Source organism: Chelonia mydas, chromosome 1 (assembly GCF_015237465.2).
Source record: "Chelonia mydas isolate rCheMyd1 chromosome 1, rCheMyd1.pri.v2, whole genome shotgun sequence".
Taxonomy (NCBI): Eukaryota; Metazoa; Chordata; order Testudines; family Cheloniidae; genus Chelonia; species Chelonia mydas.
Genome location: NC_057849.1, coordinates 48,759,958 through 48,787,686, shown reverse-complemented (window position 1 = coordinate 48,787,686; position 27,729 = coordinate 48,759,958). Strand labels below are relative to the sequence as shown.

Genomic DNA, 27,729 nt, shown 5'->3' with positions numbered 1-27,729 from the left:
AACGCAATCAAAGATCTGCTGATATCAAGGGTAGTGACCCTGGGAAATGTGCAGGTCATAGTGGATGGGTTTGCTGCAATGGGATTCCCTAACTGTGGTGGGGCCATAGACGGAACCCATATCCCTATCTTGGCACCGGAGCACCAAGCCGGCGAGTACATAAACTGCAAGGGGTACTTTTCAATAGTGCTGCAAGCACTGGTGGATCACAAGGGAAGTTTCACCAACATCAACGTGGGATGGCCAGGAAAGGTACATGACGCTCGCATCTTCAGGAACTCTGGTCTGTTTCAAAAGCTGCAGGAAGGGACTTTATTCCCAGACCAGAAAATAACTGTTGGGGATGTTGAAATGCCTATAGTTATCCGTGGGGATCCAGCCTACCCCTTAATGCCATGGCTCATGAAGCTATACACAGGCAGCCTGGACAGTAGTCAGGAGCTGTTCAACTACAGGTTGAGCAAGTGCAGAATGGTGGTAGACTGTGCATTTGGACTTTTAAAAGCACGCTGGCGCAGTTTACTGACTCGGTTAGACCTCAGCGAAACCAATATTCCTACTGTTATTACTGCTTGCTGTGCACTCCACAATATCTATGAGAGTAAGGGGGAGACGTTTATGGTGGGGTGGGAGGTTGAGGCAAATCACCTGGCTGCTGGTTATGCACAGCCACACACCAGGGTGGTTAGAAGAGCACAAGAGGGCGTGGTGCGCATTAGAGAAGCTTTGAAGACCAGTTTCATGACTGGCCAGGCTAAGGTGTGAAAGTTCTGTTTGTTTCCCCTTGATGAAGCCCCCCACCCCTTGGTTCACTCTACTTCCCTGTAAGCTAACCAGCCTCCCCTCCTCCCTTCGATCACTGCTTGCAGAGGCAATAAAGTCATTGTTGCTTCACATTCATGCACTCTTTATTAATTCATCACACAAATAGGGGGATAACTACCAAGGTAGCCCAGGAGAGGTGGTGGAGGAGGGAAGGACAAGGCCACACAGCACTTTAAAAGTTTAAAACTTTAAAACTTATTGAATGCCAGCCTTCTGTTGCTTGGGCAATCCTCTGGGGTGGAGTGGCTGGGTGGCCGGAGGCCCCCCCACCGCGTTCTTGGGTGTCTGGGTGAGGAGGCTATGGAACTTGGGGAGGAGGGCGGTTGGTTACACAGGGGCTGTAGTGGCAGTCTGAGTTCCTGCTGCCTTTCCTGCAGCTCAACCATATGCTGAAGCATATTAGTTTGATCCTCCAGCATCCTCAGCATCGAATCCTGCCTCCTCTCATCACGCTGCCGCCACCTTTCGGCTTCATCCCTCTCTTCAGCCCGCCATTTACTCTCTTCAGCCTGCCACCTCTCCTCCCGGTCATTTTGTGCTTTCCTGCACTCTGACATTGTCTGCCTCCACGCATTCGTCTGTGCTCTGTCAGTGTGGGAGGACAGCATGAGCTCAGAGAAATTTTCATCACGAGTGTGTTTTTTTCGCCTTCTAATCTTCGCTAGCCTCTGGGAAGGAGAAGATCCTGTGATCCTTGAAACACATGCAGCTGGTGGAGACAAAAAAAGGGACAGTGGTATTTAAAAAGACACATTTTATAGAACAATGGGTACACTCTTTCATGGTAAACCGTGCTGTTAACATTACATACATAGCACATGTGCTTTCATTCCAAGGTCGCATTTTGCCTCCCCCCACTGCGTGGCTAGCCCCTCCCTCTTTCCCCCTCCCCGTGACTAACAGCAGGGAACATTTCTGTTCAGTCACAGGCAAACAGCCCAGCAGGAACGGGCACCTCTGAATGTCCCCTTAAGAAAAGCATCCTATTTCAACCAGGTGACCATGAATGATATCACTCTCCTGACGATAATACAGAGAGATAAAGAACGGATGTTGTTTGAACGCCAGCAAACATACACTGCAATGCTTTGTTCTACAATGATTCCCGAATACGTGCTACTGGCCTGGAATGGTAAAGTGTCCTACCATGGTGGATGGAATAAGGCTGCCCTCCCCAGAAACCTTTTGCAAAGGTTTGGGAGTACATCCAGGAGAGCTTTATGGAGATGTCCCTGTAGGATTTCCGCTCCATCCCAGACACGTTAACAGACTTTTCCAGTAGTTGTACTGACCACGAATGCCAGGACAAATTAATCATTAAACATGCTTGCTTTTAAGCCATGTATAGTATTTTAAAAGGTATACTCACCAGAGGTCCCTTCTCCGCCTGGCAGGTCCAGGAGGCAGCCTTGGGTGGGTTCGGGGGGTACTGGCTCCAGGTCCAGGGTGAGAAACAGTTCCTGGCTGTCAGGAAAACCGGTTTCTCCGCTTGCTTGCTGTGAGCTATCTACAACCTCATCATCATCATCTTCCTCGTCCCCAAAACCTGCTTCCATGTTGCCTCCATCTCCATTGAAGGAGTCAAACAACACGGCTGGGTTAGTGGTGGCTGAACCCCCTACAGTGGCATGCAGCTCATCATAGAAGCGGCATGTTTGGGGCTCGGACCCGGAGCGGCCGTTTTCCTCTCTGGTTTTCTGGTAAGCTTGCCTCAGCTCCTTAAGTTTCACACGGCACTGCTTCGGGTCCCTGTTATGGCCTCTGTCCTTCAAGCCCTTGGAGATTTTGACAAATGTTTTGGCATTTCGAAAACTGGAACGGAGTGCTGATAGCATGGATTCCTCTCCCCATACAGCGATTAGATCCCGTACCTCCCGTTCGGTCCATGCTGGAGCTCTTTTGCGATTCTGGGACTCCATCATGGTCACCTCTGCTGATGAGCTCTGCATGGTCACCTGCAGCTTGCCACGCTGGCCAAACAGGAAATGAAATTCAAAAGTTGGTGGGCCTTTTCCTGTCTACCTGGCCAGTGCATCTGAGTTGAGAGTGCTGTCCAGAGCGGTCACAATGGAGCACTCTGGGATAGCTCCCATGAGGTGTGTGGGTTACATTAGGTGCTGTATAAACACCCAGTTGCAGATGCTCACAGCTCCACCGTTGCCAGAGAGTTAATGTGTTTCTGTTTGTGTCGCTTTTTGTTCTTTGCCTGCAGGGAGTGTACCACACACAGCTTCTGCTGTGCCCCACCCTAATCCCTCATCTCTTGCGGAGCACCTACCTTGTGGCAGTCCTAGAAAAGGACTTTGGGTGGGGCAGGGAAATGACACTGCAAAGGCACTGACTGCTCCCCTTTTCCTTCTCCCATGCTCCACTTGGCCTGGGTTCTGCTCCTCTCCAGCTGGGTGGGTACAAGGGAGCATCAGGCCCATAATAAGGCAGGGTCCACTACATGAAACTGCAGCTTTCATAATGTCAGTATCACATTAAGCCTGGAAGTGATTCTTGATTCCAGACATCTTAAACCCACTGCATATGGGGTGATATGCATGCAAGGAGTGATGAGCCTGTGGCAGGGGACTTCAGAGCAGGCTTTGGGAGAATCCAGTGGACGAGGTCCCTCAGGATACATCTACACTCGAGCTGGGGATGGAATATCCATCTCGGGTAGATGTACAGGCACTGGCACGCTAGAAATAGAAGAGTAACTGCAACGGCACAGGCGGTAGGATGAGCCAGCCACCCTGAGTACAATACTGCCTGGAAACCGAGGTATTTACCCAGGCATCTCGCCCATCACACTGTTCATGCCACCACAGCTACACTTCTCTTCTCTTTTTAGTGCCCTAGCTCAGTCAAAGCTAGTGTGTGTATGTCTATCAGAGCTAGAAATTAGATCCCAGCTCGAGTGTAGGTGCACTCTCTGTGGATCCTATTCTCCATAGTGCAGTGGAGTGTGAGCGGCTGCAGACCAGCGCCCCTGCTGTTCCAGAGCCTGGTAGAAAGGATTTCTCCTTCCACTCCCTATTGAACCCTGCCTCTGTCCACCCTCAAACACACATAAATCAAGCCCACTACTCCAGTTTGGCATGAAGGAAGGCATGTTTCAATATAATCCAGGGGTCAAATCTGGGGGGAAAGGTTAGTGTTACTTGTCTACTCCACCCACAAAATAAGCTCTGCTCATGAGAGTCACCAAAATGAGATGCTGCTCGCAGTAGATTACATAGATGTTCAGCATAAGACTGTGCTGCTCTCTGAGCTCCATTGGGCTCCTTGAGCTTGGCTCTCCATCAGAGGGGCTTGAATGTGCCCATGGAGTCTTCCAGGCTCCTATGTCTAGGTTCATTCTTGATTGATGGGAGAAACAAAGTGGTGGTGGTATCACCCGAATGCCACCTACTTGTGGCACCAAAACATGACCTCACTCACAGTAAATTATGCAGGTATATGACCCTGCCTCTCCTTTCTTACATGAGGAATGAAATAGTTAACAGTGCTAACATTTAAATTATGATCATTGGGCATTTGAGTTAACACCTCACTGAGATGAATGAGGCAGTTCATTTACAGAGCTGCTGTTCCGAGCTCTGTGCAGACTCACAAACATTCATGCAGAGGTCACACCCTGCTCATATTTTTGAGGATTTGTTTGCAACCGGAACAGTTAGAGACCTTTTTTGAAATGGAAGATGAGATTCTGGAGAATAAGGTAGCAGCTGGCGAGGTGTGTTGTCGATGCACCATAACGCTGGGCTGTATTCTGGACTATGGTATAGTCCAAGGCCTGCACCACATGGTTATATTTAAAGGTTATGGTTTTAATCATGCTCTGTATATTATTTTAACCAGAAAATAAAAACCCACCTGTTTTTTCACAGGGTTTTTTGTTTATTTTTTGTTTGTTGTTTGTTTTTATCCAGTGGTCCCCAAACTGTGGGGCATGCTCCTCTATGGGGGTACAGAGGAACATTCAGGGGCTGCGCAGTGGGGCCCAGGCCAGCCCCCATGGGGAGACGGGGTGGGAGCGCCACCCAGCCCCACTCTGCCCCCAGACCAACTCATCCCCAGGCGCAGCTCCACTCCATCCCCTGCTCTGCCCCCAGCCCAGCTCCGCCTCCAGCCCCAGCTCCACTCCGCCCCCTGCTCCACCCCCTGCTCCGCCCCCAGCCCAGCTACGCCTCCAGCTGCAGCTCCACTCCGCCCCTTGCTCCGCCTCCAGCCCCTGCTCTGCCTCCAGCCCCAGCTCCACTCTGCCCCCAGCTCTGCCTCCAGCCCCAGCTCCACTCCACCCCCTGCTCCATCCTAGCCCAGCTCCACCCTCATTCCCTCTCTATCCCCAGGCAGCTCCATCTCTAGCCCCAACTCCTTCCCCATCCCCAGTTCCGCCCCCAGCTCCACCTTCAGCCCAAGCCCCCTGCTGTGGAAGCCTTGGCTGTGCATAACGGGGGGAGGGGGGCAGACATATTCCATTACTGGTAAGGAGAGGGGAGCGACAGAAAAAGTTTGGGCACCACTGGTCTAATCCATAGTTGTATGGGGAGAGTAACACTGTATCTACCATACAGGCAGGGGCAGAACCATTATTCTGCCAAAGGTTAAATTGTTTGGAAGGATATCTTTTCAGATCCCAGATATTCATTGTAATATGATCAGCTCTTAGTTGAGAGCCGTTGGGTGCATCTGGCTGTCAATATTTATGTCCCATGGTCCATACATAGACACACATTTCTGACAAGTTTCTGTGTTAAATTCGGGCAGACGGAACCTTGCTGGCCCATAGCTGTACTTAATTTCTCCAAACGGAGAGGCCTCATACCCAACAAGAGATCATTACTGTCAATATTTTAATTGTTATACTGACCTAGTGGGACCTCTGAGGGACAGGGGAAGGGTCAGTTTTTACTTCCCCGTATTCGGTGGCCCATATGAATGAGTGTGCTCAATTTCAAGATTCTAGTTCAACAGGAACAACGAATTGTGCTGGCCAGTCACATACTTACAAGCATCTGTATTTTATTAGCTATCTAATCACATTTTTCAAAACTATGCAATATACTCTAACCCCCGCCCCCCCACATAGCTTATCTGACCACCGTAGGCAAGCTCCAGGCCCTCTCAGTGGTGTGTGATGGCTGGGGCATTACTACAAGATGCATGCTGGGGTGTCATGTAGGAAACAGCTGGAAAACAAAAAAAGTCAACTATTATTTGTATGTGCTGAATGTCCCTCATAGGGCCCAATCTCACATTCCTTAGACACCCAGAACTCCCACTGACTTCAGAAGAATGCATGACCAAGCCTTTAGACTGATTAGTGAGATATGTAACCCAGCTACATAGATTTTTCATTTGCAGTGTAACTTTGAAGCTGAACTATCAGAACCGCTCTTCAGACTGAGCAGAGTTTGAACTCTGAACCCCCTCCAACAGACTTTTACCGCTCAAGCTTAGGCTCTGAATTTCTCAGCTTTTGTGGACAGAAGTCAGCCCTTTAACCTTATTTTAACAATGTTTTTTGTGTTATAATATAGTGTAAAAGAGAATATGAGAGATACCACAAAGAAAGCACTTCTCTTATAGGGTAGGTAGTAGCAACCTCTAACACTTCACATTTTGTAAATTCTAGTGATTTTCTTTTTGAGCTAGTCTAATACCTCTGTTGTTTGCAACATGCCTTTGAAATTTGGCAGGGAGAAAGCCCTCAGGTTAGCGAAGTACCTTTTCTTTGTCCCATGAAATTTTATTCAGGTATTATTGAGATATAAATGGTACGAAATCATCGTTTCCTTTCTCTCATTTGCATTCCTGAGGCAAGATTTGTCAGATAGCCAAAATGGTAACTGAACATGAACATTCTGTGGCTGGGCCTACTTCCAAAGCAGCAACAATGGACACTGATTTGGGAAGATGTTTGAACTTTCAGAGCAACTGTTGGAGGGAAAGAGCCAGGCCAAGTTCCACCTGCCTTCCCCCTAACTCATCACATGGCTCCAGGGGCCCAGTGGTGGAGCAGGATCTCTCTCAACTGATGTGTTCTGGGCCTGGCTCTCCCCAACCAACTCCTGGACCCACCACCTGGCTCCAGTGGACAGTCCCTCAGTGAGAGATAACAGATTTCTCCTGCTACTGCCATCTGAAATTAGTCCTATCGCTCAAGTGGCAGAAGTATATACTTCAGTGGTGAAAATTCAGCATTCAAACCCTGCTTGTGAGGCATGGTGGAGGCTGTTACAGCTGTGTGTAATACTCTGTTTTTACCTTTTTCCTTTTAAAAAACTCTAGGAAATAATGTGCAAATAAATTACTTTAAAAGAACATTATTTAGGTTGCACTCTAGCACTTAAATGCTTGACTTTGCAACCTGAATAACATCTTTTAACGTATTGTTTTTCATGCAAATATATTGAACAAGTTTTTTAACATGTGTGCAATTTTTGAATCTTAAACCACTGTTTAGGCCGCTAAATAAGTGCCCTTATTTTCAAAAGTGTGAAGCACTCACCAGTCCCTGTTGAATTCAATATTTTTAAACTGGGGCCATTCATTCTTTTCATAGTTATTCTCTATTTCATAGCTTGTAATTGCTCCAAGGGGAACTATATCGAGATTATTATACTGGTGAGGATTTTTTAAATGTATATTATATACTCAATACTCTATGGTGTTATTACAGAATTCCCGATTTTTTTAAAACTTGGGTTTTGGGGAAAAAAGCTCCTAGAAAGTGCTGGATTGATAACACTGGAAAACTAAATCTTGTGTTTAGCCATTGAACAAGTACAGCAGGGTCCTTGGCAGTGCAAGCTTTCCCGCACCACCTCTGGGGAGAACCTCACTCAGGGCAGGTCTGTACCACCACTTAAGCTGTGTAACTTAAGTCGCTCAGGGGTGTGAAAAAGCCACCCCCTGAGCAATGCAAGTTACATTGACCTAAGCACCATCCGCACCGCTCTCCCGCCGGCATAGCTTCCGCCTCTCAAGGATGTGGAGTAATTATCCGACAGGAGAGCGCTCTCCCATTGGCCTAGCATGTTTTCACCAAACGTGCTACAGCAGCACAGTGTCCTCAGTGTTCAGTCCTTGGCTCCTATGCAGAGTCTCCTAACACGGGATCAGCTGTCCTCCTCCCATAGACTAACCCATAATAGGAGGCTAGGCTGCTGGCAAAGTTTCCTGCAGATTGTCCCCTTGAGAAGTCACAAGAGTTTGGGGGACTGAGTTCTCTCAAACCCATGTATCTTGGAGATAAAGGTGTCACAGTAAAGGGTGCCCCAGATCTGCAGGGGCATAGGTGGCTGACCCCTCCATGCTATTCAATTGCACTTAGTGCCTCCTGGCAGCATAGCTTCTGCGTGACCTTGGTATGCCATTGGCTGGGTTCCCCTGCAGCTGCTACTGAGCAGCTGCAGCCCAGACCCAAATGGAGTTAATACTGTTCCAAGCCACTTTAAGGATGTCTGAGGATAATCTGGAAGGCTGTTTAAGTGGGACAATAGGCCACCCACTGGGCTTCCCAATTACACGGCTTCTGCTGTACGATATTGTTATTTATTTATTAATCACTGTTTGGTGCTGTGCATGTCACAAAAGGAAGACAGTTCCTGAGTCTGAAGAGCTTACAGTATAAAAGACAGGAACAACAAATATTGAATGCGTAGGTACTGTATCAGAGACATATGACGTTGATGATTCAAATTGCGCTGCCACTGTGCTGTGAAGGACACATTAAATTGACGTCAGTGTTGCTGTTTTTATAGTATGATTTGCAAGCTTTCCCCAAATTCTGTGCAGCTTTCCTGACAAGTGTTTTGATAAATATTTTTTAAAAGCCCAACCATCCTGAGCTAAACTCTGGATTGTTTATTTGGCATGGATTTTACTGTCTTTCCTTCAAGCTCAGATGTCATGTTTTGTTAAAGTTCGAAATATACAGCCCTCTCCCATGACTTGAGGCAGTGACGTGAAAGTGTAGGTAGCATCTCAGTGGCCTCTCTCTCTTTGATCAGGACATCAGTGACAGTCTTTTTGTCGTCAGAGCCTTCTGTTTCTGTGGAGGTTTGGCTATCATTCACATAACGGATATAAGCAGATGGGGAAAGCTGTCTGCTGCCATTGGCACATCAACAGCATGTGAGAAGTTCAAACAGACTGGATTTAATTTCAGATGCCAGTAACAGGAAAACTAATAAATCTGATAATTGGTCCTCTAATTTCACCAGCAGAATCTTTTCACCATATTGGAAGAACCCCAGAAAGCATGTCATTATTTTATAGATGGCTAAATTTAAAAGCAGGGGTTGAATTCCTGGTTCCTGTTAGAAGGTAGTTCTGTGTTTTGATGGAGTGGGTTCAGAAAGCAGTCATGATAATACTGTAGCTTTCTCTGTCTCCAGTCCAGCTAAGTAATGAGATCAACTCTTCCGCTTCAGTACTGAAATAATCCTTGCGTTCTGATAGGGTCAGTGAAAAACGAATTGCTTTTGTTTTCATTGTTTGTTTGACCAAATGATTTCAGTATCTTTCCACAAGGAAGCTGGAGACCCCTTTTAAAATACTGAGACAAATTGTGCCTTTGGTTAGACCTGAGCAATTCCATAGAATTCAGTGGGGTACCTGAATATAAATGAGGGCAAAATTTAAGCCACTGTCTGTAGGATCCTACTTCCCCTTCTCCCATGTATAATTATTTGCTCATTTGTTCTTCAAGTGCATATCACATTGTACTGATGGCAAGGAGAGACTTTGCCCCTTGAATCTGGAATGTTTCCTCTTTCTACTCCAATTTCTCCTCTCCATCAGTTGCAAATAGGTGATGAGCATAGGGCTCCTTTTTAAAGTATTTAGAAAGTTGCTGGCAAAATCACCTCTTGAGATGTGTGGAGACACAAAGCTTACGCTGTCCCTCGGCTTTTCAGCAGATACCTCTCCAGTGCCCATTCTCTTGCTGACTTCGGGAGTTAAAGATTGATGACTTGATTGAGGTGCTGAGCAATTTCAGAGAGAATTGCACATTCTCAGTAGCGCTGAATATCAGGTCAGGAGTTCACCTCTAAAAACTTGAGTCTCTCAGTGAGCTATCTGGTTCAGCCACACAGAGAGATGAGCTGATTTTGCAGGAGCGTACTAGCTTATTCCATTTTGAAGTGATAATAACGCCATAGCAACTTTATTTAGATAGGCTCTAAGTGCTAGGCTAGTGAGTGTAAGTGGGGCATGGTGACAGCTCCTCCTCCTCCCTCAATTTTTCCAAGAAAGGACTGACCTGGCGTAGGTGCTTAACTCCAGGAGAGGGTTCACAGCTGTGAATCCCAAGCAGAGGGAGGCACCTTCTTTTAGGTGCCAAACATCCTTTAAGGGGCAGAGCTTAGGTGGCTCCCCACTCAGCGTGCTGGCTGTTGTGAATCCCATTCTTAAGCAACTAACTCTCCTATGCAGTGTATAGGGAGCCTGGGAGCCTAACTCAGGATTGAGGATTCTCCTAGGTGGCAGGGTGCCTAAAAGTTAGGCTTTGCAATTCTCACTCTAAGTCCCCTTTGTGGATCTAGCCCTAAATGCCTAAAGTGAGGAATCAAATCTTAAATACACTTTTTGTGGTTCTAATACATCCTTTGGGATCTCATAACATTTGTTAGGGGTTTTAGAATGATAACATTACACACACAGTGGGCAAGTCACATTTTCACTCTGTGCCTCATTTAAGCCAGCTGTAAAATGGGTTTAATGATCTTTATAGCCTTTATAAAGTGTTTTGTGGTGTGTGGATAAAGAGCTAGGCATTAGGTAGTGACAGCGGTGACATGCCCTTCTGATTCACAAGTCTGTAGCATGGAACAAAATAAGTGTAGTGAATCCTGCTGTGTAAAGTTACAACCCCACAAGCAGATGAGAGGATCTTTTGAAATCATGAGAAGTCATGCCCTTGAATTAGTGGGATGCTAATCTTTGGATTTTTCTTTACCTCTAGACGACTGAACACATTGAACAAGTGTGCCTCAATGAAACTCGATGTGAACTTCCAAAGGAAAAAGGCAAGTAAACATTATGAAAACCTCTGGGCTTTGTTCTTACCATTGTAATGAGAGCTCCTGCAATCAGGCCCCAAATCAGGAAAGCACTTAAGTTTAAGTTAAGCATGTTTAACTCTAAGCATGTATTTAAGTGCTATCCTGAATAGGGATGGTTTCCTGATCAGGGCCTTTAAATATGAATTAAAAATAAATAGCTGTGAATAGTACAGCAGGGTCAGTGTTAAAAGACTTACATGGACACAAGCAGTAATTTAAATGTTATATATGTTCAATTCCAGTCAAGGGGAAAAGGGTATTATGCCTTGGTATTATAATGTATTGTCACATTTGCCCATATCATGTGATCACATAATGGAAAATCCTTCCAGGAAAAAATGGAAGCTTCTGTATAAACAATAGCTTTCCTTATTTCTCATGCTGACTTACTACCAGTTAACAATATGAAAATAAACCATGCCGTACTTACAACCTCTTTGTATAACACAGGCAATATTTAAGGCTCAAAGGGTTTCGATAAGGAATGCAAAAAATGCTTATTGATTTTTAAAAAATTGTGACGGCTCCAGCATAACAGTTGAGCTTTTTAGTTTACTCATGACATTAGCCCAGGGGCACTTTATAAGCAACACCATATCATGGAAATCATTGGTTCTGAGAGATATTGCTATATATCACTTTTTCCCCTCAGAGTGTTTGTCTAACACTTTCGAAAACTGCCCATATGAGGTGCTCCTCTTGATACCACTGGCAGTTTAATCTATTTCTATCCTGCTGTCTGTGCAAAGGAATTCAGACAGAAGCTGTCCGGACATTTTCTTACCTTCTATTCATACCAGATTGTTCTTGTGTGCGACATTCATCAAACAGCCTGTCCACCATCCTTTCTGGCCATTCTCTTCCAAACTGTGTATACGCCAGTGAGGTCCCATCCTTTTTTCCAACTTCAGACTTGCAGGGGTTTTCCTGCCTTTGATAAGTGTATGTAACCTTCATGTTAAATCCCTGTTCTGGTCTCTCTAGAACAGAGAGTGCCAATCCACCAAACAGTGTGGCGGCTTTATGATGTGGACAAATGTGTGCTATAGGAAGAGACTCAGCTCATCCAAATTCATTTTAGCGTTGAAATACATACCCAGGTCTCCATTGGTGAAAACCTAATGCACTAAGCCCACTGCACCATTTCGCTGCTTCAGGTGGTTTCATTTTTCTTATTTTTATCAAAGACATTGCAGCTTAAACAAGAGAGGGAATAGAAAAACCAAAACATGGATGGACACTGGCTATGCTATTTAAAAAATTGTTGCAATGTTACTTCCTGCCCTTTTCCCTGCATCCATTCCAGATCAGCAAAAGGGAAAGTGGAGATTGGCAATTTAGGGTTCTATTCACAGTGTAGGGGTTTCTGCACCACCAAAATCTGTATAGATGTAGTTCGTCGCTGTGCCAAACCTGCCAGGTTCAGTGCAGATGCCTTCTGTTCTCATTTTTTGGTTAACTTAAAATTCCCACCGCTCTCCTCTCATCCTAAAACATTCAAGGAATGGCCAACTGACCCCTATCACTTCTTGGGGTCTTTGGTGAGTGGACAACTGGCCCTTCTCCTTCCCCACCCCCACAACCTTGCATCTTCAGAGGCAGAGACCCCCACTCTTGTGATATTATTGCAAACCCCATGATTTTAAGTGGTGGTTTGGGGGTGGGGGTTGCCTTTTTTTTTTAAAGCTGCTCTTTATGTCAGGAAGAGACAATGATTTTCTCACTATCTTTGTTGTTACTAAAGATAGCCACCATCTCCCATTGTTCTGAATGGAACTGAACTCACAGGCTGCCCTTATTTAGCATGGCCACTATTTCCCTACAGCCTTGACAAGTGGAAGTGCCCTTGTAAACTTAGCCACCATTTCAGCGCAACAGAAGCTAGACAACCAACGCTCAATGTAAACTCGTTCCCCCATAGGTGTATGAGGCAAGAGAGGATGAGAGAACAGGAGAATGTGGAGGGGCAGGGAATGAGAGTTGGGCCAGCAGGCATGCAGGATGACTGGAGCAGAGGAAATTGTGGGAGCAAAGAAATGTGAGGGGTGGGGCGGAGGACTAGAAGTCAAAGAAATATTGGGGCCTGGGTGGGAAACTGGGGATGGGGAGACTGGACAATAAGAGTGCGTGGAAGAGCTTATAATTGAGTCTCCACTCAACAACGACAGATCTGGGAAATGTTCCTGTGGTCTAAATACTGTCTGTACAAATAGCCTTTACAATAAGCTGTCTTACTGGAACATAAAAGCAGCCTACTATTACCTGGTTCTGGGGTTCAACATGAACATTTTGCACAGTTCTAGTCTGCAGCTGCTTGACAGATTCATGAAAACACAGCTAAGCAAGCTGCCAAACAGCATTATCGGGAAAGCTAATCTGGGTGAAAGCCTGTTCCACTCACTCTCCCCGCCTCCACCCACCCAACCACACATCACTCGAAGAGATACATATGCCATGTGGGGGATTTAGTAATTCAGTTTCCATTAACTTCAGTGAGATTTGCACAGATAAATCTTCGTATATTGTGCTGAAAATATTCCCTTAAGTGATTTGGACAGACAAAAATTAGCCTTTGGATTAGCTGCCTTTTGCAGGCACCTCTCATGAGGAACCAAGGTGACATTACAGAATCAAAATTTTTGTGGTTTTGATTTTTCAAGGAAAGCTGACAATTTTCCATGGAAAATTTCAACACGACAAAACTTTTTCTCATTTTCATTGCAAAGTTCCGGGGGGAAGAATCCATTTCCCAGCCAGCTCTAGTCAGCAAGTAATCCTGGCTCTGTTATGGTGGGATGTAGAATTCATTCTCCACCACTGTTCATGTTCATTGTTCATCTCTAGCCACTGTTTAAAAGTATCTTTAAGCTTTTTGTCCTCCAAAGGATATTTTAGGTAGAAACACTGCTGACTTCATATTTACTGCCCTTTCCTGTTACAGTCCCCATCTCCCTTAATTCTCTTGCGCATTGTTTCCACCACTTTAGCTTTATTTCTTTGGGTTTTAAGACAAAGGGACTAGATCCTCATCTGGTGTAAATTGTCATAGCTCCAATGACTTCAATGGAGTTCTCACAATTTATACCAGCCGAGGATCTGCCCCAATGTCTTTTATTATGTTTGCATTGTAGCTTACCATTTTATTATTGTGTGGTAGAGGGCCCTCAGCACCTAGGCAGTGTGCCTGCTTTATAATGGCAGATGAAATTCAGTGTTGATAGATGCAAAGTAATGCACACTGGAAAACATAATCCCAGCTATACATATAAAATTATGGGGTCTAAATCAGCTGTTACCACTCAAGAAAGAGATCTTGGAATCATTGTGGATAGTTCTCTGAAAACATCACTCAATGTGCAGTGATAGTCAAAAAAGCTAACAGAATGTTGGGAATCATCAAAAAGGGATAGATAATAAGACAGAAAATATGATATTGCTTCTGTATAAATCCATGGTATGCCCACATCTTGAATACTGCGTGCAGATGTGGTCGTCCCATCTCAAAAAAGATCTATTGGAACTGGAAAAAGTTCAGAAAAGGGCAACAAAAATTATTGGGGGTATGGAACGGCTTCCATATAAGGAGAGATTAATAAGTTTGGGACTTTTCAGCTTGGAAAAGAGACAACTAAGGGGGGGATATGATAGAGGTCTATACAATCATGACTGATATGGAGAAAGTAGATAAGGAAGTGTTATTTACTTCTTCTCATAACACAAAAACTAGGGGTCACCAAATGAAATTAAAAGACAGCAGGTTTAAAACAAACAAAAGGAAGTATTTCTTCACGCAACGCACAGTCAACCCGTGGAACTCTTTGCCAGAGGATGTTGTGAAGGCCAAGATTATAACAGGGTTCAAAAAAGAACTAGATAAATTCATGAAGGATAGGTCCATGAATGGCTATTAGCCAGGATGGGCAGGGATGGTGTCTCTAGCCTCTGTTTGCCAGAAGCTAGTGTAACCCACACACCTCCTGGGTGTGGTCTGTCCACTCTAGTGGCACCGAGACCACTTAGAGATAAATGAATCTGCTATAGCCTTAGCTAAGAAACATATGGCTTTTAGCTCCAGAGGTCCCAGGTTCAATGCCAAAGGCCGGGGTCTGTCGGCGTAACACTGGGAATAGGGGATGGATCACTTGATGGTTACCTGTTCTGTTCATTCCCGCTGGGGTACCTGGCATCGGCCACTGTTGGAAGACAGGATACTGGGCTAGATGGACCTTTGGTCTGACCCAGTATGGCCGTTCTTATGTTCTTATAAAATAATGGTTAAAATATTTAAAATATCTACCCTAATGTTTTTTTAAAATATTCCCGTTGTGGCACTAGTAAGGCCATAATATGTGGATTTTATCAGTGCCTCACTTGTTTTCAGTCCTCCTCCCCATGAATTCCCCCTTCAGTAACAACTGTCACACAGAACCAGAAGGCATAGCTGTCAAACAGTCCGTCCCTTTTCCTGCAGAAAAGATGACCAAAACAGGACCAGCGGTTTCTAGCTCTTTTTCTAGAGCTTCTCCAGCTGCTTAATTGTTTGCTGCCCCTTGCTGCAGAACGGAGGCATTTACTCCTGTGAACTCATGTCAGCTGTAGAAGAAATGTGTGCTACTTGTTATACATAATATAGAAATGAATCAAAACAGCTTTTCTGGTTTAGCAGCTTTATTTTATTTTACAGTTTGGACAAGATCTAAAATTGATGTGTCAGGCTTTAAGTGATGGCCTAGCAAAAGCTTACAACAACAATATGGCTTTAGGATGATCTGCCACTTTACTGATTACATCACAATGCACATCTTTCAAACTTCAGTTTTATTTAAGATGTATTTTACAAATTATTTTACATTTTCTAATTAGATTAAGCAGCCAGGTTCTAGATGGGAGATAATACAACTTTACTATCAGAATGGCATATAAAAATACTGCTAAGAATAGATTTTTAAAATGAGAATTTTCCAATCCCAAAATAGTCTTTTTAGTTTACGCCTTGTTTTAGTCTGACAGCCTGTTATATTTTACTGCCTTATTGCTGCTTCCAGGAATGAGGGAGTATAAGACGACTGTTTCGATGTCATATAGGTGAAGTTAGTTTGTTCTACTTTAAAACAACTGTACAGGAATAGCTTGGTATGGGACTGGTTCAAAGTCAATAGAAAGACACTAATTGACTTTAGTGGGCTTTGGCTTAGTGAGTAGTGAGCTAAACAAAAAACTGCATGGCCCATGCTGACAGTGTATCAGTTTTGTCTGGGACAACTGAGTAGCAGAATCTCATATTGACCTTTGCATCTTTTTATTTTAATGATTTTTATTTTATTTTATTTTATTCAGTTACTACATTGTTGCCATAGTTTATCGTGCTTGGTATTTTATCTCTAAATATTTGTTTTTGTCTAGAGGGTATGTGTGTATAAATGAACAAATTTAACTGAAGACTTAATCTTCCTACAGGTTAATTCAGATGATTAACTAGGTTTTCCTGCTGCCATTGCAAATATCTGTTTACTTCTCACAGCAAAACAAAATATAATGGGGGGATAGTTTGCTTGAGGTATGCACATGGCCCTATTACTGTAGCATCTCATAACCTCATAATCTTTAATGTATTTATCCAGCCAACACTGCTGTGAGGAAGCCCCTCCCCTGCCCCCGTATTCTTAAAAAACTGCTTAGGCCTCAATCCTGCATTGCGCAGAGCGCAGGCAGACTGCTTGTGCCTGCTCAAAGCCCTGCTGAAGTCAACAGGCCCTGCATGGGCACATAGTCCACTCGTGAGCTCTATAAGGCAGGAACAGGGCCTTATTCCTTCTATGGTAGCATGTTAATTGCAGAGTCTTTGCTCTGGAATAAGAAAGGCTGCAGTAAAAGAGCTGATGATATCCATTATGCTAAGAACAGACTGTAGTCTTCTAGAGCCATGTTGCCATCTATGGCTTTCACTGTATGAGCAGAGGATTCATGTTTGTTAAAATGTAATCAGAAAAAGAAAGAAAAGTGCTGTGTTGAACAAAGTGTAACATGCTGTTTTCCAGAGTGAAGACTCAGATGAAGAAGACTTCTGTGCCATCAGTAATAAATGGACATTCCAAAGGACAAGCAGAAGATGGTCTCGGGTGAACGACATTGACACTTTGCTTCACCGATCAGATAGACATGAGTCTTCAGGGGACATTAAAATGAAAAACACCCCTAGCAGTGAGAGCGTCCTTACTGATCTGAGTGAGCCTGAGGTCTCGTCTATTCACAGCGAGAGCAGTGGGGGAAGTGACAGTCGGCATCAGTCTGGTATCAACAGCACTATCAGGGAGATATGTGACTGCTCAGGACAGCATAGTATAGAAAACACACTTACACATTACACCACTCCCATCAGCTGTACCCTCTCCCAGATTCCAAAGGAGATCACAGATTACTCCTGTAACCTTAAGAATGAGAAACCAACACGAACGAGAGCCAAGACCTTTCTAAAGCGCATGGAGACGCTAAAGCCTAGAGGTGCACACGGAAAACTAAAGGGTGTCTTAGAGATAAGCGGACCTATTCTTCAGCATGAGCCAAAATCCTTAAAGGACATGCACTATATGCAGATAGTGAATGGAGACCTCCAAAACTTAACCCAAGATGCAGCCAAAAGAGGACTTTCCTTTTCTGCCAAGTCCAGCAGTGACAGTAGTCAGTCAGAAAACAGCAGCAGTGGCATGAGCACGCCATGTTTTAAGGAACGCAAGTGTTATGAAACAAACAAGCGAGGTGGTATGTACCTGGAGGACCTGGATGTTCTTGCTGGAACAGCCCTGAGACAAGTAGACGAAAACCGTAAAAATGAATTTCACTCCCAAGAGAACCTGGTTGTGCATATTCCCAAGGACCACAAACCTGGAACTTTTCCAAAGGCACTTTCCATTGAAAGTCTCTCACCTACTGACAACAGTAATAGTGTAAACTGGAGGACAGGCAGCATCTCTCTGGGCAAACAGAAGTGCTCTACTCCTAAAGAGCCCAGACTCATGGCTTGCTGTCCTAAAGAAAGTAGAGTTAGTATTTATGACAACGTGCCAGGTTCCCACTTGTACGCCAGCACTGGAGACCTTTTGGACTTGGAAAAAGATGACCTTTTCCCTCATTTAGATGACATTTTGCAGCATGTCAATGGACTTAAAGAGGTTGTAAACCACTGGTCAAAGGATTTACAGCCAGAGCTGCAAAGCAATGATTTATTGGTTGGGGAATCTGCATCGCTGCCATTCCAGTCGCCCACCCAAATCACATTAGACTTTGAAGGGAACTCTGTTTCTGATGGTTGTACTACACCCAGTGATATGGACAGAGATGGAACATCTCTCAATGAATCAGAAACCACTGGTATTAGGGACAGGAGAGACTCTGGTGTAGGGGCATCTCTCACCAGACCAAACAGGTTGGTAGCATAATTCCTTAAATAATTCCTTCTGTTTTTCATTATTAATGGGATAGGTTGTGAAAAACAATATAATAAAGCAGGGGCACACTATCTGAGCATTGTGAACAGGTGTCAAAGGGTCATGATCACCCCTCCTTGCCCATATTGCTAAATTGGGAGGGGGGACCCAGCTAGATAAAAAGGTGACTTCTAGGAGAAGGGGGCCCTGGTATGAAAAAGGTGCAGAGTCATCATAATAGAGCAAACTACAGTGCACACTTTCTTCCACAACGTATTTTAGTTAAAAAAACATGGTGTCATATTCACAATGGGATGTATATTCAAACTGGCCTCTAAAATGTGCCCATCAGTTTGTGCAAACAGAGGCAGGCACCAAATTTTCATGCACAAGATTAGAGTCCGCTTTGAAAAAGTGGCCCTGTGCTCTTATGTAGAATTTACAGTTTTCCCCAAAGCCCCTCATAGCTGGTTAACACCCAATGTATTTGTTAATGGAAATGTAAGGCTGGACCACCCTGAGTGACACCGAGTGTTTGGAAAATCATTTTGCATTATTAATGAATTTTGTGAATTTGAGAGAAGAGGCTCAATTGTGCCCTGAAGACACAGGCCTGAATAAGGGACTTTGTGAAGCTGCACTGCCGGAGGTGGGGGTGTCTGAATGTGCAATGGGAGTGTGGCTGCCAGGCATGGTGCTGTGCACTCTGTGCTCCGAGGCCAACCGCTTCCATGTGCTCACCCACAAAGGTTCCACTGGGCCATTGTTTTTATTTTGTTTTCAACAATTAACATGAGAAATCTTTGAAATCTCCTGTTTGTTCTTTACAGCACTGGACACCACACAAAAAATCAAGCTTTGAGATACTTGAGTTTTATTTATACCCAAACAGCACCCTCTCACACCTACCTTTGCTTTCATTTCTGTATAGTTCTCTTAGCACTGAAAACTCACTCAAGTGACACTTTTCAGAGTAGCAGCCGTATTAGTCTGTATTCGCAAAAGGAAAAGGAGTACTTGTGGCACCTTAGAAACTAACCAATTTATTTGAGCATAAGCTTTCGTGAGCTACAAACCACTTCATCGGATGCATTCAAGTGACACTGTACATGGCCTATGAAAGCATCATTGGTTACCCCACAAGCACATGAGGTTTTGTCAGACATGGCTTCAGTTAGGCAGCCTTTGTCCAACCCACAAAGCAGGGGATACAGTCACTAACTAAAACATACCATGTGGGAGAGGCTCCAGGAGGCAGGAAAGTGAATTTAAAAGAAAAGATACCCACATACTCCCTACAGACTATGGAATGTATACCTGGGAACTGCTTCCTAAACACCGTGTACTAAAACAACTGGTCACAAAAGGAAAGAAACTTGGCACTTAGACTATTTTGAGGGACTCTTATGCTATCGCTTACATTCTGGTATCAGTCATTTGAATTACTCTGGATTTATGCTGCTGTAACCAAGAGCAGAATTTGGCCCTATGTAGTTTGATCTATGGGTAAAAACACATACAGATCCAGATATGCGTTCAAAGGGCTTAATACTTCAATTACTTACAACCAGCCATATTGATTACTACTGTGTTGAATTCCACATGAGACTACTCACATATTAAGCACATGCCTAAATGTTTGCAGAATTTGGGCCAAAGTTCATACCTTGAAGAAGAAATGCAAAGGAAATGCAAATGAGTTATCTGCAATAGTCAGTATATAAAATGAGTCGGTATATAAAGGAAGTATCTTGGGTCAGATTCAAAGCTCGTTAAAATCAATTGGATTCTTTCCATTAACTTCAGTGGGCTTTGGATCAGGCTTCCTAGAGCCTCACAGAAGCTAGGCACTGCATTCTCTGTCCCCAGGAACAGTTCTTTTCACAAGAAATCACTGATTTTACATTGACAAATACTGTATATCATCACATTTTTCCTAATTGTGGCACTGTATAACCTCATTTTCCTTTCCTCCTTTCTTTTCCTGAAGGCGATTACGCTGGCATAGTTTCCAGATCTCTCATGGCCCGAGCCACTCCGCAGCATCGCTACAGCTCAGTAATCAATCAGCAGCCCAACTGAATCTACTGCAAAAATTTTCCTTACTTCGCCTTACTGCCATCATGGAAAAATACTGCATGTCAAACAAACATGGCTGGACATGGTAAGTGCATTATGTGTCTTACAAAACAGATATATTTAGAAGGAAATTGTTTCTCCCAATTATATTATTATCATTCCACTAACCTAGCCCCTTTCATCTGTGAATCAGAAAGTGCATTTTAGTCCATAGTTATATAGTGAGTCAGTGGCAAAGCCAGAAATAGAACCCAAGAGGTCTGATCCACCTCCTTGCTCTAACCACTAGACACCCACCCTCTCTCTAATAGCAGCCAAGTACCAGAAAAAATAAACAAGAAGAGTAGGAGTGAATAATTACAAAGAGGAAATTTTAAAAAAAGGTTCTCTAAAACTAAAGTTGTGGTTTGAAAGAAGCAGCTGTTGGTTGTACATCAAGTATACAAGTTTGTTTTTGTTGTTTTTTATATTAAAAAGGAGCAATTAGCAGTGGGTAGGTGGAAGTCATCTAGAAAATATTATTCTCCCATATATGCAGAAACATTAGTCTAATAATGATAATAATAATACTTCGCAGTGAGACAGTGCTTTGAACCTTCAAAGCACTTTACAAACATTAACTAATCCTCACAAACGCCTCTCTGAGCTTGGCAAAATAATTAAGGTATCTCCAAAGATGGAGAAAGAGAGATGAGAGAAAGCTGGAGTCACAAAAGGACTTAACTCCCACTTTAGGTGCCGAACACCAAAATGTCAGCACCACTGCTCAACTGCTGGCTAACCCTGGAGGAGCCTAAAGGTCATCGGAATCTCAATTTCCACCATTAAAAGTCCCCTAGCTGCCTAAGTTTCTGCCTCTGGAAATGCACACAGCTGCCTTAGTCTAGGTGCCCAGGTGCCTAGGTCCTACAGGGATGCTGCAACTAGGCATTCCCCTGCCTAGCTCAGCTGTGGGGCCCAATCCAATAGTGTTCTCAAGGCCTGTCTAATGCCACACAAAACAGACAGCATGAGGCAGGGGGGTGGCAGCCTCTTTTATAAAATGTATCCCACTGGTCAGGGAACTCAGCTGAGATGTGGGAGACTCTGTGTCTATTCCCCCACTCTGCATGATGGGGAGAAGAGCTGTGCATTTGGTTCTCCCACCTCTCCCAATAAGTGTGCTAGCCACTGGGCTATGGGGGATCCTGATATAAGGCTCTTCCTCAATCTCTCCTGTTGAAGCTGTTCCACAGTGTACAAATACATAAATATTCAGTGGGGGAGTGAATGATTCTATAGTCCAATGGTTAGGGCATCCGCAGAGAGGTGAGGAAACCCCTGTTCAAATCTCATTCCCTCAGGCAGAGGGAAGAGTCTCCCACATCCCAGCTGAGTGCCCTAATGGGTTAAAGGTTAAGGGCTCTTCCTCCAGCCATTTTGTAGCAAGTTAGGCACCTTTCTTGAAAGAAACCTCCAGGAGAGGGTTTATGGCTGTTGATCCTAAGCAAAGATAGGTGACTCCCTCCAACCCAGAGTTAGACACTAACTCTCTGAGCGGCATGGGGTTTAGGACATACCCCTCTGGTCAGCATCTGGTATTGGTTGGTTTAGGGAACTCGCTGTTGAGCGTGCTGGCTTTTGTGAATCCCAGTCTTAGGGTCCTAACTCTCCCCATGCCTTGTATAAGGAGCCTTGGCACCTAACTCAGAGCTGGGGCAGGGTGCCTAAAAGTTAGGCACTGAAATGCTTGGCATTGTAATGGCTAATTCTCCTTTGGGAATCTAGCCCTAAGGGACTTACTCAGGGCCACAGGAGGAGACTCTGTATCAGAGCTGTGATTAGAACTCGGCAGTTTCTGGAACTTGCTGATTTGCGCAAAGGAGCTCTCTCCCCTGACAAATATTTTCAATGATCACGTAATTGATCTGTAAGGCCCAGATCCACAGAGATACTCAGCTGTCTAAAACCCAGACTTAGGCACCTAAGTCCCATTTTTAGGCCCTACTGCCATTCACAAAAATCCTGCTCAGCTGCCGCTTAACCCTGTAGATGCGTAAACTTACTCGGTGCCTAAATTTTTGCTGCAAAAGCTCCTTTGAAGCCTAAGTTTCTGCTTCAGAGCATGCATGTTGCTATCTCACTCTAGGCACTGTATGCCTGTCTAACCCGCAGAGCAATCCACGAAGGATCTCACCCATGGAGCCCAGTGCAGTAGAGGCCATCTACTGGATCAGTTCCCATTCCAAATCTGTCTGGAGGAGGATGAGAATGTGGTGGTGGTAGCACCCACCTTAAAATCTTTAGCCCAGTGGTTAAAGCACTTACCCAGGTTCAATTCCCCTCTCTTCCTGACAAGGAGAAAAGATTTGAGCAGGGGTTTCCCGCATCCCAGGAGAGTGCTCTAGTCACTTGGCACCTCCTCCTCCAGCCATTTTGCGTGGAGTTAGGCACCTGCCTCGCTCATTCTCACAAGGAATGACTTAGGTGCCTAAGCCTCCTGACTCCAGGAGAAGTGTTCCTGGCTATCGCAACCAGAGATCGGAGTCTCCCTGCAACCCACAGTTAAGCATCTATCTATGGGGGAGGGGGCTTAGAACACAGTGCTCTGGTTGGCATCTAGGTGGCGCCCCACATAACCTGCTGGCTTTTGTGGATTGCATTCTTAGGCACTTATCTCTGCCCATTCATTGCACAGAGAGTCTAGGCACCTGCCTTAGGCTTTGTGGATCTCATTGGTGTTCCTGTGATTTTCTAGGTGGCTAAAAGTTAGGTGTTAGGTTGCTGAGCATCACAACACTTAAGTTCCTTTTTGGATCTGGGCCTAAGTTTTCATGCTCAGCATTATAGACAATTGGAATTACAAGTAGCTGTGGTGTTGTTTTCCATACTCCTCCAGTGGGTCATTTAGATCCAAATATTAACTCCTTCTCACACAAAATTCGAAACCTCCAGCCATGTTTATCCATGTTTTAACACTACTGAAGCAAAGATTCCCACAAAAGGGAATCTGGCCTCTTTGGTCTCTTTTCCACCATCATTTATGGGAGAAAGTTAGTTCACCAAGTTTAGTTAATCTACTTGACCAGAAATCAATTGAGTTACATCAGGGATGCATTTGCCACATAATGATTTCTCTCTGTAATTTATGACTGTAAATTACTGGACCACAGAAATGCTAAATCACAAAGCTGATATCATAGAAATCATTGGACACATTAAAGAAATGAACTTGCACTCTTTCAGATACATCTTCCACTATGTTTTGTTGTGCTGCTCATGCCCCTCCATGCCAGACATTTTGAAATCAAGCATACAGCCACAGGCAATCTGCTGGTAAAGGCTCTCAAGAAGACCATAGCATGTGCAGACTTTAAAGGATTCATATATCATGTATTAGAAAGGAAACTTTTATTCAGCTGTCTTTATCAGTTATTCAGCTGCCGTCAGAGTTACTGGCTTCCCTCAGCAATGTTAGCCAGTAGGATCATGTAAGTACTCTCACAGTTTAATGCTAATGGTGTGAATTCCAGGTCTGTACCAAAGTTCATGAAGAGGATGAAAGTTCCTGACTACAAGGACAAGAATGTCTTTGGTGTGCCTTTGATAGTTCATGTCCAGAGGACGGGACAACCCCTTCCACAGAGCATGCAACAAGCACTGCGCTACTTACGCAGCAATTGTCTAGATCAGGTATGGACTTTACATTCCTGGCTAAATTTCAAAGGGTTTTTCCATAGTCAGGCTATGCGTCAAGCCAGTTGAAATGGTTTTACTGTATAAACATTTTACTTTGCCAGCCCACATCAACGCCACACCATTCTAGAGCACTATGCAGGTTATGGTAGCACTGGACAATGACTGACATATTACTAACACCCATTTTGTTGCTGTATTAACTCACTATCCAAGGGACATAGCTATTATATCTTTATTGTTCCTCCCCTAAAGACAGAGCTCTATGTATATGTACATACCTAGCAGGGGGTTGGACTAGATGACCTCCTGAGGTCTCTTCCAACCCTAATCATCTGTGATTCTATGATACATGCTCACAGCATATATTGTGTCCAGAGAGCTCAGACAGCAAGTTGATGTTTTGTTCTGCATTGCAACAATGCTTGCCCAATTTTAACATTGGAGCAGCATGTTTCCCATACGCCCCAAGGCCCACTTCTGAATTTACCAGCGTTTCTGCTTCTTGTTCTGCTTGTGACATTGTGCTTGCTGCAGGAGTGGATCTGATGCTGTGGGAATGGCCTAATGAGAGTTTCGGCACTGTGGGCAGAAATGGGAAGATAACTAGGGGCAGGGAGGAAATCATACCACAACTCTCTGTAGCTAAGTTCTCATTCAGCGCCCATCACCATAGTATCTGGGCTTGTATAGTGAGAGTGAAAGAATTGGGGAGCAGAGAGCAAGGAGGTGAAGCAGGGCTGGATTAAGTAGTGGAGTTGGGGGAATGGAAATATGTATAGGAGAGCGAAAAGGAGAACAGAGGGAAGGGAAGGGAAAGGGAACAGAGAGCAAAATAGAACAACAGAGACAATTGGGAGAATGAGGAGTAACAGTGGAAGAAAGTAGAAAACAAAGGAAAACAGGACAGAGACCAGAAAAAGAAACGCAACAGAGAGAATCCAGCCAGCCAGGAACAGCATCTCTTATGACACGTTCAAGTTTCTGCTTCAAGAGGCCGCTGGAAGGTGTCCGAGCAATAGGAGAAAGCCAGCTCCACTCTCCTAATGGTAGAATTGAGGAAATATTAAATAAAAGGTAAAGGTAGAGGGAAGGGTTTAACGTCAAAGTGCTTCCAGACTGTGAACATTTAAAAACATATTTGTGCAGAGACCTTCACGCAAACCCAGATATAGGATTTCAAATGTTCTGTTAATTCAGCTTCTGCACTTGACACCTCCTCTCCTTATCCCATCTAATTCAGAATCAGTTAATGCTTGGCCATTGGATTCGTTAGAGACCTAAGCAGCTTCCAGCACCTCCCTGGACAATGGCTTATTAGAGGTATTTCATTGTGCGTGTAGGGAGCCAGCGTAGAGCCCTGCGCTTCTGGGTCTGCCACTGCACGTATTTAACAGAGTTGCAGTTGTTTATATAATTGTAAAGTATGGCTATGGGCACTTGGGATAGTTGTGACTGTTTTGAGATGAAGTAAGGAAATCCAGGCCATTAAGGATTGAAAATGGTTATTCAGATACAACCCTGACAATGAGAAGTCTCTGTATCTTTCTTTGTTGGCTGAGCTTTTATTTCTGTCCTACATCAACTGTGCACTTGCAGAATAGACTATCCACAGCACATGAAGAAAATAAAGAGAGTAGGATAAATTAATCTCTGGTGTAAATCCGTTGGTGTCTCTGTGTTTATGGACCCCTTGTAGTTACAGGATACATCTCTAATACTGGTTTCAGAGTAGCAGCCGTGTTGGTGTGTATTCGCAAAAAGAAAAGGAGTGCTTGTGGCACCTTAGAGACTAACAAAGTTCACGAAAGCTTATGCTCAAATAAATTTGTTAGTCTCTAAGGTGCCACAAGTCCTCCTTTTCTTTTATCTCTAATACTGAAGAGAGCCTGAAACACCTGCTTTTATGAAACCAAGAACTACCCTCTCTTGATGAATTGAGCATTTTTCCAAAGAAAGGGAAATAGGAGTAACATCATTACACAATAGTAGAGATTAGCAGTAACTGGATGTCAGGCAACAGGAGATTGTTTTGATGATATTTGATGTCTGACCTCCGGTTCTAGAGTAGCTGTGAATTTTTAAAGGTTGTTTATGCCAGCAAGGAGCCTTTGCCCCAAACACAGAGGTTTTGCTTCACATTTGTCCAGCACGCTGCAGAGCTTTATACTATGAACAGAAACAATCGTGGCCATGAGTCTAGTACATTCAATATACCAGGCTGGGTGAGCATTCAAAAGGGAGAGAAGAAATGATGGACAATCCAGATGAGAAAAGCCAGACGCTTCCTTGTATTTCACTGTCAGATCTAAGGGCAGCTTTACCTCTGACTATAAACATAATCCACCAATGTGCACACAATGCAGATTTCAGTTCTGTAATTTCTACATATAAATTCAGATTGCAAACATCACAGACATAACTCACTTATATAACTTTTCCTAGACATAACAGAAAAATCTCAAAACCACTATTTGCAATCTGACGCTGTATTCCACTTACAAACTAATACACAGCATGCACAGAACTACATACAGTTTAATTTACGAAAGCCACATCATCTCTATATTAATCATCAAAACATTTCAGTATTGACCATTGAACATGGAAGGACTTCAAGAGCATCCATTAATTGTTCATGATGAGGATGGAGCTACATGGGCCTTGGAATGGAGGCTGCAAAATTAAGCAAAAGATGTTGCATGACTGAACTGCATATTTAGTTCCTTTCATGGTTGGAGTTGGTGGGTGGGATATGCTGTCCAGTAACCTTGACTCCAAGTTAACAAAACAAATAACTAGATATACACAACAGGCAATGAGGAAGCAAGCTTTATAATTTAAAGCCCAAAATATGCCCACTTTATTCTTTTTATAGATTTTCTCAGTATTTCACCTCTTCTCCTATAAACTGAAGAAAAACAACAGAAATACTTCCCAAATGGAACAACAGAAACTCACTTGGGAATAAATATGTGGTTCATGCTCAGGAATTCACCTCAGGGGAATTCCACTTCCGAGAACTACTGTAAAAGGACAACACTGCTGTGAAGGCACTAACAGGGCTCATTTTAAGAATCACCACTTCCTTCAGAATAGAAAGCAAACAAGATAAAAATGTATCTTGGGCCTGGGCTACACTGGGGATTTCGAACTAAGATATGCAACTTCAGCTATGCTATTCACATAGCTGAAGTCGAAGTATCTTAGTTCGACTTACCTGGCCATCCTCACGGCAGTGAGTCAACCGTGACGGCTCCCCCATCAACTCCGCTTACTCCTCCTGCCGAGGAGGAGTACAGGCATCAATTCGGGGATCGATTTATCACGTCTACATGAGACGCGATAAATCGATCCCCAGTAGATCGATCACTACCCGCCGATCTGGCAGGTAGTGAAGAAGTACCCTTAGTCTCTACACAGATAATCCCTCTGGGCCTCTGCTTTGTAACTGCTAGTTTTTTCAGTGGAATTTTAGGAAACTTCGGGGAGCAGAGAACAGGAAGGGGAAAAATAGATTTAGCATCTGGGTGTTACTCCTACCAGGATGTCCCAGTCTCTTGACATGTAATATATTACTTAGCTGAAGATCCTAGCATTTTGTTAATCTTCAAAATAGATAGACATTATAAGCCAGATTCTCAGCAGGGGTAAATCAGTGT

The 27,729-nt window shown here is 44.1% G+C and overlaps 1 protein-coding gene across 12 annotated transcripts in view; it reads left to right on the top strand.

Annotated features, from left to right (window-relative positions):
- STARD13 (StAR related lipid transfer domain containing 13) overlaps positions 1–27,729 on the top strand; it is a 492,723-nt gene that overhangs the window by 446,959 nt on the left and 18,035 nt on the right. For all 12 annotated transcript variants that reach the window (XM_037892239.2, XM_037892229.2, XM_037892233.2 and 9 more), the window contains 4 exons: positions 10,790–10,853; positions 16,928–18,312; positions 20,304–20,477; positions 23,905–24,064. In XM_037892239.2, coding sequence (XP_037748167.1) covers positions 10,790–10,853; positions 16,928–18,312; positions 20,304–20,477; positions 23,905–24,064 — 1,783 coding nt within the window. The remainder of the gene's footprint in view (positions 1–10,789; positions 10,854–16,927; positions 18,313–20,303; positions 20,478–23,904; positions 24,065–27,729) is intronic.